Source organism: Notolepis coatsorum (genome assembly GCF_963971535.1).
Source record: "Notolepis coatsorum genome assembly, chromosome: 3".
Classification (NCBI taxonomy): Eukaryota; Metazoa; Chordata; class Actinopteri; order Aulopiformes; family Paralepididae; genus Notolepis; species Notolepis coatsorum.
In genome coordinates this window covers 92,908,900-92,927,821 of record NC_140167.1, presented here as the reverse complement: position 1 = coordinate 92,927,821, position 18,922 = coordinate 92,908,900, and the positions used below count along the sequence as shown (strand labels likewise).

Genomic DNA, 18,922 nt, shown 5'->3' with positions numbered 1-18,922 from the left:
GAGCTTGGCACGCTCCTCCGTACCAGCGCGCACTCCCAGCAGACGCGCATCATCCAGACCTCCGAGCTTGGCACGCTCCTCCGTACCAGCGCGCACTCCCAGCAGACGCGCATCATCCAGACCTCCGAGCTTGGCACGCCCCTCCGTACCAGCGCGCACTCCCAGCAGACACGCATCATCCAGACCTCCGAGCTTGGCACGCTCCTCCACGCAGACGCACTCCAGATGCGTCTCTCTGTACCGGCGCGCACTCCAAGCAGTGGCGCACCACTCTGACCTCCGCTCGGACAGCCGGCTCCCCGGTGGCGACGCTCTCGCCCCGCTGCTGTTCCAGCGCTCTTTGCGCACAAACGTCTGGGTGAGTTTTTACTGATTGTCTTGATCAAATTCCGTTTTCGTGTGTTTCTATAACACTGAAGATTACCACCTTTTTAATCAGACAGTCACTCACCCAGCGTGTGCCTTTGTTTGTTTTCACTGGGATAATATTTTTGGACTTTACATCTCCCACTGTGTGTTTGTTTCACACCGAAGATATTATTCACATTGGATTGTTTTTTGGACTTCACTCTCACTGTGTATTTACACGAAGATATTTTTCACTTGGGATTGTGTTTTGGAACATTTGCTCACTGTGTGTTTACTCTTTTCCAGTATGCAGCTCCTGCCCTCGTCCTGTTCCAAGGCCTTACCCTGTTTGTCCCCAGCCCGCCTCCGCGGGCCTCTGTCCCTTCTCCCCTTTCTAGTCCTCCCTGTCCAGTTCCCCCTAGTTCCTCCCTGTTCCTGACTTCCCTTGCCTTCCCCTTAGCCAGCTCGCCTCTTAAAGGCACTGTACCTTTCCCTTCTTGTTATTCCAGTATTTTGTGTTTCTCCCTTAAAGGGACAGTGCCGGTTTTTCCTCTGTTTCAATAAATGCCCGTTTCTTGGCTTACCCTCATACCTGTCTTGTGTTGTGCGATTGGGGTCGGTTACAAACCATAACAGTACGACCCCACCAAATCGACGACCCCAGCCAGCACAGACGGTGTATGTTGAGTTTGCCTTTTTTTTTTCTTGTTCCCTCTAGCTCCCCTCTAGCTTCCTTGTTAGCCTGTTAGCTCCCCTGTTAGCTTGTTAGTCTCCCCGGTTAGCTCCCCTGTTAGCCTGTTGACTCCCCTGTTTGCTTCCCTGTTAGCCCTGTTTGGCTCCCCTGCAGCTTGTTAGGCCTCTACTACCAGCATGGCCCCTGTCTGCTAGCTTTGCCCCGGCTGCTAGCACAGCCTCTATTGTTAATGCAGCCCTTGCTGCTGGCATAGGCCCTGTAGCTAGCCATGCCCTGGCAGCTAACCCAGTCCCTCAGCAGAGCCCCAGTCTGCTAGCTTAGCCCCGGCTGCTAGCACAGCCTCTATGATAATGCAGCCCTTGCTGCTGGCATAGGCCCTGTAGCTAGCCATGCCCTGGCAGCTAATCCAGTCCCTCTGCATGGCCCTAGTCTGCTTGCTTGGCCCCGGCTGTTAGCACAGCCTCTATGTTAATGCAGCCTTTGCAGCTAGCATAGGCCCTGTAGCTAGCCGGGCCCAGGCAGCTAACCCGGTCCCTCTGCATGGCCTCCACTTTTTGTGTAGTTTTCTCCCACTGCTAGGACTGCCCCTTCAGCTAGCATGGTCAGTTTGCTCCCACTGCTGGGACTGCCCTTCAGCTAGCAAGGTCAGTTTATCCCACTGCTAGGACTGCCTTTTCAGCTAGCAAGGTTAGTTTATCCCACTGCTAGGACTGCCCTTTCAGCTAGCAAGGTCAGTTTATCTCCCACTGCTAGGACTGCCCTTTCAGCTAGCAAGGTCAGTTTATCTCACACTGCGAGGACTGCCGCTTCAGCTAGCAAGGTCAGTTTCCCCACTGCTAGGACTGCCCTTCAGCTAGCAAGGTCAGTTTTCTCCCACTGCTAGGACTGCCCCTTCAGCTAGCATGGTCAGTTTGCTCCCACTGCTAGGACTGCCCCTTCAGCTAGCAGGGTCAGTTTTCTCTCACTGCTGGGTCTGCCCCTTCCAGCTAGCTTGTTCTCTCATGCTGGTCCAGCCCTGTCTGCCAGCCTAGCTCCGGCGGCTAGCGCAGCCTCTATGTTAATGTAGCAGTACAGCTAGCATAGGCCCTGTAGCTATCAGTGCCCTGGCAGCTACCCTTTCCCTCTGCTAGCCTAGCTCCGGCAGCTTGCGCAGCCTCTATGTTGATGTAGCAGTACAGCTAGCATAGGCCCTGTAGCTATCAGTGCCTGGCAGCTAACCTTCCCTCTGCTAGCCCTTTTCCGGGTGCTCCTCTTGTTACCCCTCAGCTACCATGGTTACCCCTCAGCTCCCTAGTTTACCCCCCGGCTACCCTGCCCCAGTTGCTTGCCCCACTTTTGTTGTGGCTTCCCCTGCTGGCCTGGCCAGTACCTTTTGTTTTTTGCCTTGTTTTGTCCCCTGCCACTCTGTCTGTATTTTTTTGGGTCGCCGGGTGGCTCCCGTTGAGGGGGGGGTACTGTGAGGTTTTGTCCGCTGCTCACCTACTCTCTCTGTTTCCTTTAAGCCTACTGTTGGGGAATTTCCTTCTCACTCACTCTCTCTAGCCCCCACCCTCTTGTTCGTTACTCTCGTTTGCTCTCAGCGGCCACACCCTTGTACTACCTGTCATTATGTGTTTGATTGGTCTGGTGCCGAACTCACACTTTTAGTTCGATTATCAATTACCTCTCGCACCTGTGGTGCGATTTAATTAGTTCCCCTGTGGGCTTTAAATACCTGGCTCTTCCACTCTGTTCCTGGTGGGGTCGTGTTGTAACATGCCGTAACTTTCGGTATCATATTCTCTATCATCAAGACTCCTTCGGGAGGTCCTCTGTTCTGTCTATGCTGTTTTTATCTCCGGCGTAAAGATGTGCTCCAGCCTTCGCCTCCTGTCGCCGTTGCCTGAGGGAGAGACTGGACTGCGCTCCCTAGACTTCCACGGGAGGCATCCCAGTGATCCACTTCAGACCTCCGCGCAGCAGTCGTCCTGACGCACATCCAGACCTCCGCGCTGCAGACGCCCAGACACCATCCAGACCTCCGAGCTTGGCACGCTCCTCCGTACCAGCGCGCACTCCCAGCAGACGCGCATCATCCAGACCTCCGAGCTTGGCACGCTCCTCCGTACCAGCGCGCACTCCCAGCAGACGCGCATCATCCAGACCTCCGAGCTTGGCACGCTCCTCCGTACCAGCGCGCACTCCCAGCAGACGCGCATCATCCAGACCTCCGAGCTTGGCACGCTCCTCCGTACCAGCGCGCACTCCCAGCAGACGCGCATCATCCAGACCTCCGAGCTTGGCACGCTCCTCCACGCAGACGCACTCCAGATGCGTCTCTCTGTACCGGCGCGCACTCCAAGCAGTGGCGCACCACTCTGACCTCCGCTCGGACAGCCGGCTCCCCGGTGGCGACGCTCTCGCCCCGCTGCTGTTCCAGCGCTCTTTGCGCACAAACGTCTGGGTGAGTTTTTACTGACTGTCTTGATCAAATTCAGTTTTCGTGTGTTTCTATAACACTGAAGATTACCACCTTTTTAATCAGACAGTCACTCACCCAGCGTGTGCCTTTGTTTGTTTTCACTGGGATAATATTTTTGGACTTTACATCTCCCACTGTGTGTTTGTTTCACACCGAAGATATTATTCACATTGGATTGTTTTTTGGACTTCACTCTCACTGTGTATTTACACGAAGATATTTTTCACTTGGGATTGTGTTTTGGAACATTTGCTCACTGTGTGTTTACTCTTTTCCAGTATGCAGCTCCTGCCCTCGTCCTGTTCCAAGGCCTTACCCTGTTTGTCCCCAGCCCGCCTCCGCGGGCCTCTGTCCCTTCTCCCCTTTCTAGTCCTCCCTGTCCAGTTCCCCCTAGTTCCTCCCTGTTCCCGACTTCCCTTGCCTTCCCCTTAGCCAGCTCGCCTCTTAAAGGCACTGTACCTTTCCCTTCTTGTTATTCCAGTATTTTGTGTTTCTCCCTTAAAGGGACAGTGCCGGTTTTTCCTCTGTTTCAATAAATGCCAGTTTCTTGGCTTACCCTCATACCTGTCTTGTGTTGTGCGATTGGGGTCGGTTACAAACCATAACAGTTGTGCTGACCGACTTCCAAGGTCTACAAAAGTTGTATTGTGTAACATGACAAATAAATATCTTGAATCTTGAACCTAGTCACCTAATCATATTGAATTGAAATTTTAGAATGTAGGTATTACTGCTGTCTAATATTAAGGCACCTATTTTTACTCATGTACAAACGAGTAAAGAAATGCAATATGTATATTGCCACACAATACTGTCTGGCTTTGCAGACATCTACACCACAAAACAATGCATGCCCACGGCCACACCCACGTGCCTGCCCCCACTGCAACAAGCACCCACATCCAATTTACATTACACAAATTATCATACTAAAGGATACATGCATCCACTATGTACCCTACACCTGAATATTCAAATCTTGTGTCTGCCAGAATCACACTGCCTACTTGAAAAGTGGCCATTGAACTTGACTGCTCATTATAGTACAATCTACTTTTAGAATGTAGGTATTACTGCTGTCTAATATTAAGGCACCTATTTTTACTCATGTACAAACGAGTAAAGAAATGCAATATATATATTGCCACACAATACGGTCTGACTTTTTCAGGCCAGATACCTGGGCTTTGTATATCGGCCAGTACAGTATAGATTTGGACCGTCATTTGACAAATTATTGAGATATACATTTTATACATATTTTCTCCATTAGAGTGTGCAGAAAATAGTAATAAGTCGGTGCAAATCTTTCCAATGTGAGGTATCAAGAGGTTTATTTGTTAAAATAAAAATAGACAAGACATGATATGCATGGTAGGTTCCTATTATTGCAAAATACAATAATATAGAATACAATAGGCATTGAAAAAATAATAGATGACACAAGATATGCATGGTAAAAAAAAAGACATGCTAGGTTCCTGAGAAACTGGTTCTTATGTACACTACTATGCAATATACAATTTACAGTGTTAACTCTTTGTCTATTATATTGTGCAAAATACAATAATAAAATAGAATACAGGCATTGAAAAAATAAGATGACAAGATATGCATGGTAAAAAAAAAGACATGCAATATAAAACTGTAAAGTGTCACAGCCAAATAGTGACACTGGTTATAATGACATCCTGTTCTCTCTGTCAATTGTGGGATGTAAAAGGTTTAAGCATATGTTTATGGTATATATCTGTATATATACTCTGAATAGTATATATCTGAATATATCTGAATATATATATATATTGCTTCCATACTGCTTGGCTGTGTGAAGAATGAATTGCCTGTTCTGTTTATGCAGGGAGGTAACTGAAAGATGGGCCTTGACGGGGGCGGGGGGGGGAGGCCTCTGCCATGGAAAAAAGATTTTACCCACAGAAGGCCTAACCTGCCTGCATTTTTTACTACCCGTTACTTACTGGTCCGGCTGCTTTTTACTGATAACGTGGCAGAAGCGAGGGGCCCCAGGAAGATAAAGGCGGAAACTGTGAAAGTTTAGAGAAGACACACGTTATGTGTGCCACAAATCAACAAGCGCCACCTGTGTTATAAACTTATACAGTCTTAAAACTAGAGAGAATCTTAAAACTATATAACAATTAAATGTTAAATGTTTTGCTAGTCAGAAATGTTGGTGTAAGAGGTGTATACATATTCTGCTGCATTAATTATATGTTTCATAATTTTATGCTTAAAATGAACTGTCAGTAGAGAATAATACTATATATTGTGTAAACTGTGTTCACTGGAGGAGGGCATCTCTGAAGATTCTCTGCTATAAACTCTGAGGAGTCTTGATGGGAATTCTCACAGATGGCCTCGCCCGGCACTGCCTGGTTACCAGGTTAACCCTTTGTAAGTTCTGAATAAGATGAAAAGTGGAGGGACTTTCTCATACTTAAAAAAACTAGGTAACTGAAGGTAACGCAAGTAAAAGAAAGGGAGGGACACTTACTGTGCACGTAAAGTAAAACGATTGGATAAATATATACTGACGTGCTAACACGCTGACTGGCTAGTGAAATTTCCTCACTGTATATTAACCAATGACAACGAGGTCTTGTTTTCCTTTATAAAGGCTAACTCACTTCCTCTCAGAGAGATTTTTTGGAGATCCCTGCATTCTGATATATTGTAAGCAGAAACCTGTGTACTTATAACCATGAACTGTGCCTTTAATGTAATCTTGTACTTTTAAAAAATAAACACCCTTTTTGGAACACACCTTTTTGTATCCATTCTTCTGACCAGACGGGTAAGCATTGAAATGTTTTTGCATTGTAACTTTACCCATTGCTTCGTGATGTTCATGATTTATGATGTAAAAACTTTAGAAGTGTGTCTTTAACCAGTCGGCAACAACACGGTCCCGTAATGTTCCTGATTTATGATGTAAAACTCTAGGAGTGGGCCTTTATCTACACATTATCAAGTAAAGCTACAGTGATACTACGTGTGACGGATAAGGGAAATGGACATCATCTGAATAAAGAGTGTCCATCCCAGTGCAAATAAAATAAAAGATTCCGCAACTTCAATCACTTGACCATGGTCAATGACTGGGGGGGTCGGAACGGTGCATTCGCTGGGTCTGTCGGTCAGGTGTAACAACAACATTTTGTAGACTCATTGGGTTCTGCATGTCAACCACTTCGCAGGACGCTGCTTGATGTCAAGATGAGCACACCAATGAGTTATGAAGTTATCAATCTGACCTAAGACCTAGCGTGGGCACTTATCAAAAACATAATATAACTGTTAAGGCACCTATTTTTACTCAAATGTACAGTTTAAAAAATTTGCAGAGGGATGGGGGAGAAAGAAGGGAAACACCTGTTTCGTTACACATGTTACTCACTATCTGTACCATTTCCCAACGGGGTATCTATTCCCGAGTTGTTGAAGGTACTGTTGTGTGGGTATGTACCAGGTATTGCTGTAGTTAGGGTATGTAGGTAGGTACCAGGTGTTGCTGTAGTTAGGGTATGTAGGTAGGTACCAGGTGTTGCTGTAGTTAGGGTATGTAGGTAGGTACCAGGTTTTGCAGAAAAGTTGTGAGAATATGTGCCCTGTCCACGTGTTGCTGAGGAGTTGTGTGGGGATGTGCCATAGCGGCTTCCGTAATGTGTGTGACCACTATGATGTTGTGGATTGTGATGTTCATGTTGTGGTGCCATGTTGAAGAGTTGAGGTGCATGTTGCATATTGGATTGTCTCATCAACGCAATTCCTTCTACAATGGACCTGGTCAGTGTCGCTAGGGTATTTGCCATACTCTTCATATTTGTATCTAGGGTATTTGCCATACTCCTCATATTTTCATTTGACTGCAACTCAGACGCCTCGAGCAGGTCAATGATCCTTTTCTTGGCCTTGACGTCTTCCTCGATCGCATGCTGGAGCTGTCGAATCAGAATTGTATTTAAATTTAAGTTAAGACCACCGTGCACATTTCACATCTGTTACACAGAACATTTCTGCTTTATCACCAATGATGATTACCTGTGTGTCAGCAGAAAGCTTTCTTTTCAGGCGATCCTGTCTGTGTCCTTGGAGTCTTGCCTTTGGGGATAAAAAGATAGAAAGAAATTAGGCTAATTGTAAACCACATAAATCAGGTCATTGGCATTTGGTAATTTCATTTAGTCTTGTTTACATCAGGGTCCCCCATTTCAATTCATCATAACATATATGACATACGGATAGACAGTACTGTTACATCTAGACATTTATGACATACCAGATCTACAGATATACAGTACTGTTTGAGTACAAAAAACAAAAGAGTTTACAAAGAGAGTATACATTTGAGGGGGAAGAAACTGTACATTGGAGCAAGCATATAGTAATAGCTACCTGTAATAGATCCCTTCTTTGTCTCACCACAAGGTTACTGAGCCCTGGTTCTGGCGAATCTGATGCTTCTTCAATCTCCTGTTCAGCTGTTTCAGAAGCCTCTGTAGTACTATCTTCTGGTACAATGAAATCAGCCGTTTCGATTCCCGATGGAAGGGCAGTGGTCGCAGGCGACCCACCCCACACTTGCTCACAAAGTTCAAAATACAAGAAGACCACTCTTCCAAAGCCACTCCTGGTACCTTTGTCAACTGCTCCTCGATATTTCAACTTTATTTGTTTGAGCTTGTTAATTAGTACTGCCTTGGTGATGTCCTCCTTCTTGTGTGGAAAGTCGGAGTCCGTTTCACAGCGATACTGCTCGAGGAATAACGCTAAAATGTCCGCATACTTGCTTTGTACGGACTCCCAGTCGACGGATTCTGTTATCTTATTCACCTTGTACTTGTTCGTGATACTCAGGAGTAGTTCGACCTCACTGTCGGTCCACAGGAAAGATTTTTGTGCTGCTGCCATGTTCGTTGATAGCTGTAGAATGTTTGTTTTGGCTGTGAGCAGGAGGGATGTTTTGTATTCGGCGCTTCAGTTCAGTTCCGGTAACGCTAAGCCCTTCTGATTGGTTGAGATGGCCTTCATGTCTGAACAACATCGCTGCCTACTGCTTTGGCATTGTATTACATTGTACTAAATGTATCGGTTGCTGGGTTCCCAGCTCTGCCGTGAGTACGCAGTTATACACGGTTGTTCACCTGTGTTCACCGTGTGGACGGAGTTTTATTTTTTCAAACTTCGGTTATATTAAATCCAAACGCTCGTGTGGACAGGGCCTAAGTTAAGTCAGTTAGAGCAGTGGTTCCCAAACCTCTCCTCGAGACACCCCAGCCGTTCCATGTATTTGTTAAATTCCACCACCAGCACACCTGATTCAACTAATAAAGGGCTTGTTAAGTTGAATCAGGTGTGCTGGTGGTGGAAGTTAACAAATACATGGAACGGCTGGGGTGCTTCGAGGAGAGGATTGGGAAGCACTGAGTTAGAGGAAGGAGAACAGTAGACTATTTTTAAATCAAACAAAGGAAACTTATTATTTTCGGAACCACAACTCGACTGGCTGTTGTTTTATTCTGCAACCCCCTACACCTGGAATTGCCACGGTATGCATTCGAAATGTCTCAGTAGTCTGTATTGTGTTTGTAGTACTGTAAAATGTGGTTCTCATTCAGGTGTGTATCTGACCTGACACCCTGGGAGTGGGTTTGTAAGGGGCTGGTTCAGGAGGAGGAGACTGAGGCCCAGGTCCGGGGGGAGGTGGCTGGGTGTCGGAGGGGCTCAGCTCGGCCTCTGTGAACCTCTCCACCACGGCACTGTGTTGACAGTAACACTCCCTGCAGCAGCGCTCCTTCTTCCCACTGTGCCTCGTCGTCACAAAGTTGTTACTGCAATAGTAGCAGAAGATGCGCCCGCAAAGCCTGGAACAAGAAGAAACATAATGGTATAGGTTTAGAAGTGAAAGAAGTTTGGCATCCAACCAGAGTGCGAAATGTAACAGTAAAGTGCAACAGCAATATACAATGTACAGGTGATTGAACTAGGTATAGAATATATAAATTAGTACTACTAATAGTGTAATCAGATGTATGTACAGTGATACAGGTATACAGTTTTATATAAGGCAGATTTTGCCACTGTCGTGTTCATATGGCTGTTTACCTCCGCCTGAGTAACGCCCCCCGTCGATGAGGGAGACAGTGGAGCGTTGGTTCTGCTTAAATAGGTGTAAAGGAGGGCTGGTTCGCCAGAGAGCACCAAGGTTCAGAGGCTCCAGAACGGAGCCGGAGCTTGAACCGGAGCCCTGCCGGTGTGAAAACGCCATAGAAAGAGAGAGGGAGAGAGAGACGGGCTCAGCCCCCCCCCCCCTCCTCACTATAGGAACTCCACACAACTGATTTCTCCTGTGCCTGTGAGCTAGCTTAGCTTCCTCTAGTTAGCGTTAGCAGATACAGTTAGTTAAGGTTTTTACCGCAACAGGCATACAGGAATGGCGAGGATGTAAAGCATGTTAGACGCATTTATTGGACCCGTTACTCGCGGAGTTTACATAGAAACAGCGCGACTCACAAGAGGAGTTATCACAGGCTGTAGAACGCAGGGCTGAAGAGCTAGATGTCATAGCTTCTAAAATTGAAGGTGGGGTTATCGGCTCAGCCCCTCCCTTCCAGCTGGAGCGCACTGTGACTGTTGAGTCCTGGCTCTAGGCAGAATCACGAATAGTGGTTTAAGAGAAGTTATTTATATTTTGAACGTGATTCACTGTGCATTAGTTAGATTACACGTTGCGCATGACTTTTTTTTTTTTATCCACTTTTTCTCCCATTTTCTATTTTTCTCCCATCCCAATTTCGTATCGTCCAATTCTACCCTCCCCTGTCTCGAACGCTGTTTCTTGCCTCCCACAAGCCGGCTGCAATGTGGACTAAGTCATACATAGCACGAGTCCCCTCCGATACTCGAGGTAACAACAGTCGCATCTTTCCACCTGCACGGCGCGATCTTTCAGTGTCAGGGGTCTGCGCTTTGGAGGGGCGCCGCCCCCATCGCTTCCTGATTCTACTGCGCAGGCGCACCAACCGACCTGTAGGAGTCGCTGTCCACAACGCCCGATCCCCACCCATCAGTTTCCCTCCCCCTAATACTGCCAATGTGTATTAGTGCGGACGACCAGCTAAACTGAAAGCAATGTGGAGCGCTGGGCTCGAACAGGGAGATGATCTGTTTGAGCCCAGCCTCCAGTTTTCGTGGTGAGTGCCTTGCCCACTGCACCACGTAGCCGGGCCACGTTGCGCATGACTTTGAACGACTTCCATTTCCTCCGCATAAGGCACATACAATTAACAATACGATGCGTCGATCATGAATATGCTAAACGAAATTTCAGTCAACGACGTCGACATGGGCGACGAATCATGACAGCCCTAACAGATATATATAATATATGGTAAGAATAAATATATATATGTCTGTGTCTGTACCTGCAGTGGTGTCTGCGGAGCCACCAGGTGAATTGTCCCTGGCAGCCCAGACAGTGAGTGGCCTCCTTGTCCACCAGCCACCATCGCTCCTCTGCTCGCAGCTTCTGCTCAAACTCCAGAGCGTCAGACTTCTGCCACAGAGTATCCTTTTCCCTGCACACGCACATGCACACACACACACACACACGCGCACACACACACACACACACACACACACACACACACACACACACACACACACACACACACACACACACACACACACACACACACACACACACACACACACACACACACACACACACACACACACACACACACACACACACACACACACACACACACACACACACACACACACACACACACACACACACACACACACACACACACACACACACAGGGGGGGTCATTGACATGGGATAATTGGCAGTGCCGCTGCTGCATAATATAGATATAAATAGTTTCATTTGTGAACAAAAACAATACGGACATTGGTTGCACTGTGTTTTAATGACGCCACGTGCACGCGCTTGCGTCATAAATGTTCCCTCGCGTGCGGACTAAAGACGATGCCTAATTGCCTCGAGGAATGGAATGTAACACATTTCATTCACAAGTTTTGTGTGAATGTATCTGAGGACGTATTTGAACACACCTGACGACCTGGGCTGTTGCTATGCAAAGTAGCCAGGTGGGTACTTGGCGAGTTGGCGCATCAGTCGAGTGCAGCGCATCCCTGTGTGCACGAGCGTGCACATCCGTGCATGTGTGCGCGTACGTGCTTCTGCTCACAGACCCCGTCCCATGAGCAACGCACCCCTGCATAGTCCTGAGCACCCACCACGCAAAAGAACAAACATTATGGACACCCCTTTACACCATGGGGGCAACAGTGGTTCAGGAGGTAGAGCAGTTGTCTGGTTCCCGGTTCCCAGGTTCCATTACTGCAAGACACTTAACCCCTAACTGCTCCCGATGAGCAGGTTGGCACCTTGCATGGTCGCCGCCATCGGTGTGTGTGAGTGAATGGGTAAAATGTAGGGATGTCCGATAATTATCGGCCGATATCGGCATTAAAATGTGATATCGGAAAATATCGGTATCGGTTTTCAAAGAATTATTATTATTATATATATTTTTTTTACATTTCTATAACCTTTATTTACCCAGGCAAGCAAGTAAGAACAAATTCTGATTGTATTTATTGGCAAAAGTATGGATAATGTTGTGTTAATTCCACAACAAGAGATATGTAATGTTAATTACCTGAAATTATTCCATTTTTTGGGGGGGGGGGAAACCCTGCATATATATCGGTATCGGTTGATATCGGTATCGGAAATTAAGAGTTGGACAATATCGGTATATCGGTATCTGTAAAAAAGCCAATATCGAGCATCCCTAGTCAAATGTGAGGAACAATTTCTTTTTTTTAAACCGCTTTGGATAAAAGCTCTATAAGAATTGACCATTTACGTCCTTCAATCTAAAACCTTCCCTCTCCCCGTTGTCTTGTGTCTCCTTCACCCCCCCCCCCCCTCCCCCCCACGCTGAGATGAAAGGGGACAGAGGGGCACAGGTCTCACTTGATGAGCTCGATCAGTCGTTCTTCAAGGATGGTTTTGGTTCTGCAAAGGTCATCGATCTCAGCGGACATGGTGAGGTGAGTGTTCTGCTTGTCGGCCTCCACTCTGTGCAGTTTCTCTTCCAGTTCCTCTCTCACCTGCTGCACAGCTGCGAGAGCCTCTTCAGCACTGGGAGAAGGATAGGTTAAAGGTTAAGTAAAGTTAAAGGGGAACGTCACTGTTTTAAGAATTCACATTATACAGACAGAGCATAAATAAGTCCCGCCCCCAAACCAGAGATACGTAAGATAATAAGATCAGATATTCCTTTATTGATCCCCTTGGGGGAATTCAGGCATCATAGCAGCATGGGGGAGGGGGGAGGGGAGGTACAGGTATGGGCAGGGTGATAGTAGAAGACATAAATATAGGCAATACAATTATAGTACAGTAGAAAATGTAAACAATATAATTAACTCTGAATATGAGCAAGTAGGCAGTGTAGGGAGTGAAATCAAGGAAGAGGATAATGACGGGAAACACATTTGTGCGTATATACCTTTAATGACGGGAAACACATTTGTGTGTATATACCTTTAATGACGGGAAACACATTTGTGTGTATATACCTTTAATGACGGGAAACACATTTGTGCGTATATACCTTTAATGACGGGAAACACATTTGTGCGTATATACCTTTAATGACGGGAAACACATTTGTGCGTATACGCTTAATGACAGGATCTGCGATTGTGTGTATTTCCGCGTTGTCGTAATTTTCCAGGCATTTAAGAAATTATATGCGCCACCATTGGCTGAAACCCCACGTGGATGAGTGCAAGGGATGACTATATATAGTGAGCGAGGTCATGATGTGACTAATAAAATGCTTCGTTATGATACAAATGAGATATATTCTAGCATTGCCTGAAGGTCTACCAGAATTAAAACCTCATTTGTAAGAGCTCACATAAACATTGTATGGCCTCACAAAGTTAAGAGCCTCATTCATTGTCAAATCAAATATTTTTATACAAGAATCCATTTCATATATGGGAGACCTTAGAGATGAGGAAAAACATGCTTGTGTTTTGTTCTACCTCCGGTAGGGGTATCTCAAAAACTAAAGCCCTTTTTGACAGTTTGTCACAGCACTATAAGAGCCTCATGCATTGTCTATGGAGCAACCCCAGGTTTTACATCCAGTGACTGAGTGGTGTCTAGCTTTAAGAAAGAGTGGTGCTTGTTCACAAATACTGACTGACCTGTCTTGGGACGCAGGAATGACATATGTCAATTCTTTAAATGGGTGATATTCCCCTTAATAAAATAAATAAGTGACACTTTGTAGGGTTTTGACCTCACCTGGTGACTGAGTCTCTCAGTTGCTGAATTTCTCTCCCATTTTCACGCATGGCAGCTTCTGACGTTGTGATGTGATCATCTTTCTCACCAATCAGCTGAGAGTATTGCTTGTTCACAGCCTTTATGAAATAATGATTTGAACATACACAAGGTTAAATAAAATATCTAACAATTACGTTAGAAATAGATGAACGTGCAAAGACTTAATCATCAACTGTTATGTTGTTAGAGGCTGTTCTGTCACTCATCTTACCACCATTGGTCATCACAGGAAAGAGTTTGAGTCATAACTGGATCTCATCAATAGGTTTAAAATAAATAAATAAATGAACTAAACTTACTCTGTGCTCTCTTTGATATTTCACTGTTAATGAACACACTAACTATGTAGCTACTGTTCCTAATTTATGCAAATGACATGTCGTCAGCTTGTGACTGCAACTTGTTCCTGTTCACGGACGACTCAGCCCTGCTGGTCTCTGACAAGAACAAGTTACAGGTTGAAAAAACCCTCAGCTCGGAACTCGGCAGAATCTGCACCTGGCTCGCTGATAAACTATCATTACACCTGGGTAAAACAGAGTCCATTCTCTTCGGTTCAAATAACAAACTCAGCAAGACCGACAGCTTCTCTGTTACAGTGGGTGACAATATTGTCACAAGGAAAGATGAAATTACCTACCTGGGCTCCATCCTAGAGGCAAATCTTTCCTGTGACAAAATGGCATCCAATGTAATAAAAAAAGTCAACCAACAAACTAGATTCTTGTACCGGATCTCCTCTCTGGTAAACAAGAATACCCTGAAGACTCTGGCAGGAGCACTCATTCAAGGGTACTACGACTATGCTTGCATTGCACCTCATGGTACCAAAGCACCTCAAAGGCGCTAAAAACAAAATTACAAACATCACAAAACAAACTGGTCAGACTACTGCTTGACCTTACTCCTAGAACCCACCTCACCCCTGCCCACTTTGACAACCTAGGATGGCGAGTAGACGACAGAGTACAGCAACTTGCAATGGGCCTGGTCTACAAGATACACTACACGACTAAGGTACCCATGTACATGTCAAAATACTTCCCAAAGGTCAGTGAAGTCCACGACCACACCACCAGAGGGAGCTCCACAAATCATGTTAAACCCAGATTCGGCTCAAACAAGGGACTAAACACGTTTCGAAATTATGCCACATCAATGTGGAACACCCTACCCACAGCTGTAAAGGAATATGAATCACTACCCACTTTCAAAACCACTCTCAAAGAGCACCTACGGGAGACTGCTATTCGAAACTGGCCCCTGTAAATGTCCTAACCAAACCCCCTCCAATGTACAGTAAATGTCCTAACCCACATGCAGTTACCCCCCCACACGCCACCTACCCAACCCCCCCCCCCCCCCCCCCCCAACCACCTCCAATGTAGTTTTTTTTAATATAAATGTTTTATTTATAATAATAATAATAATAATAATAATAATAATAATAATAATAATAATAATAATAATAATAATAATAATAATAATAATAATAATAATAATAATAATAATAATAATAATAATAATAATAATACAAAAAGCAATATTTATTGATAATTTTGTCCCGATTTATCGATTCTTCCAAATGGCATATCGTCTCAGCCATAATTTTTTGTATCTTCTTCAAAGTTCTATTTCTTTTCTATATACCTGTATATTATTGTCTTTATGTGTGTATGTATGTGTTCTACTGTTCTTCCCTTAGATCAATATCATCATGCACTGTGACACCATGCACTGTGACATCATGCACTGTCTATGTTATTATGAATACTGTGTTATTATAACCTGTGATGACACAGACCTCAAGCTCAGATATTTTGACCGCCCGTTTTGACACATTCTCCAGCTCTGTCTGCAGCTGGCCTTTCACATTAACCAGCTGCTCATTCACACTCTGGAGGGAGAGAGAAATAAACACGTCAAATGAAACGTGGTTACCTGCACTGGACTCAGACAGTGACACAAGGAAGTAAAGGATATATAGTAGCAAAAGTACAAATCAGGATACAAAAATGTATGATCTCAAATCTAGAAAAATGCGCTCAGTAGAGTGCAAATCTCCACCAGGCGGCATACCAGACACAGAGACAGACTGAACGCTAGTTATTAGCATTAGGATGAGCATGCTAACGCTAACAAACACACACACAGACACAGGGACTGCGCTCCAGTTATAGTTATTGGCATTAGCATGCTAACTCTAGACAGTAATAGGCAGCATAAAAAGGGTGATAAGAAGCATGAGATATATTCTGCAAAGTACTGCATGCGCCTGTCGATTTGAAAAAAACATCCAGGAGTCACGTCCCTGGCCTGCTGTGCCCAGTTTCATCCACCACAGCCTTGGAGTTGGCGAGATTAGCGCCGGACAGACACACACACACAGACACACACACACACACACACACACACACACACACACACACACAGACACACACACCGCCCGGGGGAGATAATAACTGATTGTTGGACTCCAGCTCAACTCACCTTCAGCTGATTCTGATGATTCATGCTCTCCGAGCTCATGTGGAACTTGACGGCCACCATTTCCTCTCGACAGGAGTCTTGGAGGCTTTTCACTAGGTTCTCTGACTTCTCCAGCTTCCCTTGTAGCTCCATCACAGTTCCTGGAAGGTTCTCCATCTGTGTCAGCTCCTCTCTCAGACTGGCACTCTCCTGGCGCAGGGCTGCTATGCAGGCTTCCAGTCGCTCCGCCTCCTTGGTGGTGCGTTCGCCCAGCTCTTTTATCCCGGCGGCCTCCGCGGCCCAACACTCCCTGGCCTCCTCCTTCTCTGCAGTCAGCTTGCAGATGGTCATCCCCAGCTCTGCCATCTCCGTGTTGGCCCGATGGAGGCCGTCGCGTGTCTCGCCACTCTCCAGGGACAGTCTTTCGTGCTGGGTCTTGAGGGCGGCCAGCTTCTCTTGGGTGGCGGCTCCAGAGGTTTCCAACTCAGCGTGGACCGCGGCCTCTCTGTCACGCTCTCCGATCAGCTCCTCTTCTTGTGCCTTGCACTGGAAGAGTTCGGCTACATGCCTCTGGTTGAGTGCCTCTGTTTGGGTTTTAAGCTGCTCAGTCAGAGTCCTGAGCTCATCTCTCTGGGCCTCGGTCACCTCCAGCAGGGCCTGGATCTTCAGCCTATCCTCCCCAGACCTCTGGAGCTGTACACGGAGGTCCAACACCTCTGCCTGGAGCCTGGACACCTCTTTCGTGTTCACCTCCAGTTGGCCCTGAACCACCGTCAGTTTTGCGGTCACTTGCTTGCTCTCCTTGGCTTGGACGGTGCTCCTCTTCTGTTGAGATCTCTCCACCGCCTGCTTCTCAGCGGTCACCCTCTCAATCAGTTCCGTCTGTCTAACAATGGCTGCCTCTGCCTTGGCCTTTGCCATCTCTAGCTCCTTCTCTCTGGCCTCCAGAATGTTCATCTTGGACTGGAGCCCCTCCAGCTGGGCCTCCTTGGCTCGGAGTAGCTCTCGAAGATTGACCTCACTCTTGCGTGAGACTCCCAAGCTCTTCTCCAACTCTCCAATTTGCCCATGGATAGACTTCAGCTCTGCCTGCATGGAGCTCAGAGCTGCTTTCACAGTCGCCTGCTCGTCTCTAAGACCTTGGTTCTCCTGCTCCAGCCGCCTTAATGTTGCTTCAGAAGCCTCTGCAGCCATGCCTGCTCGCTGTAGACTCTCATCCAGGGTGCGGTTCTCCTCCCGCAACTTCCTCTCTTTCTCATCCACAGTCACCTTGGCGTCGTCCAGCTGTCCCCTCAGGTGTTTCGCAGAAGCCCTCAGGGAAGCCAATTCAGCCTCGAGTGCTGTTCTGCTTCCTGTCAGCTCCTGCTTCAGCTCCTTGTTCCGCTTCACGGTGGCCAGCAGCTTTCCATTTAGTTCCATCAGATTGGTGCACTGGGTCTTGTAGTCCTCCATCTTCTTGGCCTGTTCCTTGATGCTAGCTTCCAGCTCAAACAGGCTAGTGGTCAGGCCGTCTCTCTCGGAGGTCAGGCTCTGGCTCTTGGCTTGCAGCTGCTGGAGCTTCTGGCCGGTGGAGGTCAGCTCTGTCCCTTTGCTCTTTAGCTGTTCCTTCAGGGCAGTAACTTCTCCTCCCAGGGACTCCTTTACATCATCCATATTCCTCAGAATTCCCTCTGTGTCTTGCTGCGCTGTCCCCCTGACTTCCTCTAGCTGTTTATCCTTCTCCTCTAGGCTTATTTGTAGGTCTCGAAGTTGCCTTTGCAGGTTGCTGGCCTCCTTCTCTATCACGGTCAGGGCCCCCTGCAGCTTGTCAATGACATTGCATTGGTCCTCCACTCTTGCCTCCAACTTGACCTTCTCCTCAGAGGCAGATGTCACTAGTGCTCCATGTTTGATCTCGCCTTCTTTTGCAGCTGCTTCCTTGACTTTCAGTTCCTCCTCTAGCCTTTCTGTTCGCCTTTTCCTCTCCTCCATCTCAGCAACAGCATCCATCTTCCCCCGCTCCGCCTCTTTCAATCTATCCAGCAGCTCGTGTATCTTCTGTGCTGAGTCAAAGTGACTGGCCGCCTGGTGCCCCTTCTCATCCAACACCCCGTCCAATTTGTGCAGGAGCTCTGCATTCTTGCCCTCGGCGGCTGCCAGTTTTCCCTGGAGCACATGTCGCTCAGCCTCCCTGGTCCTCTCGCCGGCCCTGAGTGCCTCCAGCTCTCTGGAGAGCACCTCTTCTCGCCCCTCCAATGCTCTGAGGGCTCCCTGGATGCCCTGTTGTTCTTCCAGGGCAGCCAATGACATGTCCAGCTGCCTCTGGAGCTCCACCACCACCCCTCTGAGCTCCGCAGCCTCCTCCCCCAGCTGCTGGGCCCTGTCTAGGAACTCTCGTTGTTTTAGCTCCGACTGGTCCAGCTCTAGGCGAAGATCTTCCAACGCACTGACATCTCCGCTACAGGCCGGGAGAGACTCGTCCAGCTCGCTCAGCAGGCCCTGACCATAGTCCAGGCTAGAGGGGAACTCGTGTGCCTGCTGGAGGGTT

General features: G+C 47.1%; 1 protein-coding gene across 7 annotated transcripts in view; it reads right to left on the bottom strand.

The window, feature by feature from the left end:
• The window catches only part of fyco1a (FYVE and coiled-coil domain autophagy adaptor 1a), a 67,290-nt gene that overhangs the window by 22,726 nt on the left and 25,642 nt on the right, over positions 1-18,922 (bottom strand). For 5 of the 7 annotated variants that reach the window (XM_084309473.1, XM_084309475.1, XM_084309472.1 and 2 more), the window contains 6 exons: positions 16,417-18,912; positions 15,731-15,823; positions 13,885-14,003; positions 12,538-12,705; positions 10,949-11,101; positions 9,156-9,388 (listed from right to left, as the gene is read on the bottom strand). In XM_084309473.1, the coding sequence (XP_084165599.1) occupies positions 9,156-9,388; positions 10,949-11,101; positions 12,538-12,705; positions 13,885-14,003; positions 15,731-15,823; positions 16,417-18,912 (3,262 nt within the window). The remainder of the gene's footprint in view (positions 1-9,155; positions 9,389-10,948; positions 11,102-12,537; positions 12,706-13,884; positions 14,004-15,730; positions 15,824-16,416; positions 18,913-18,922) is intronic. The other 2 variants (XM_084309476.1, XM_084309477.1) reach the window with 2 other exon arrangements.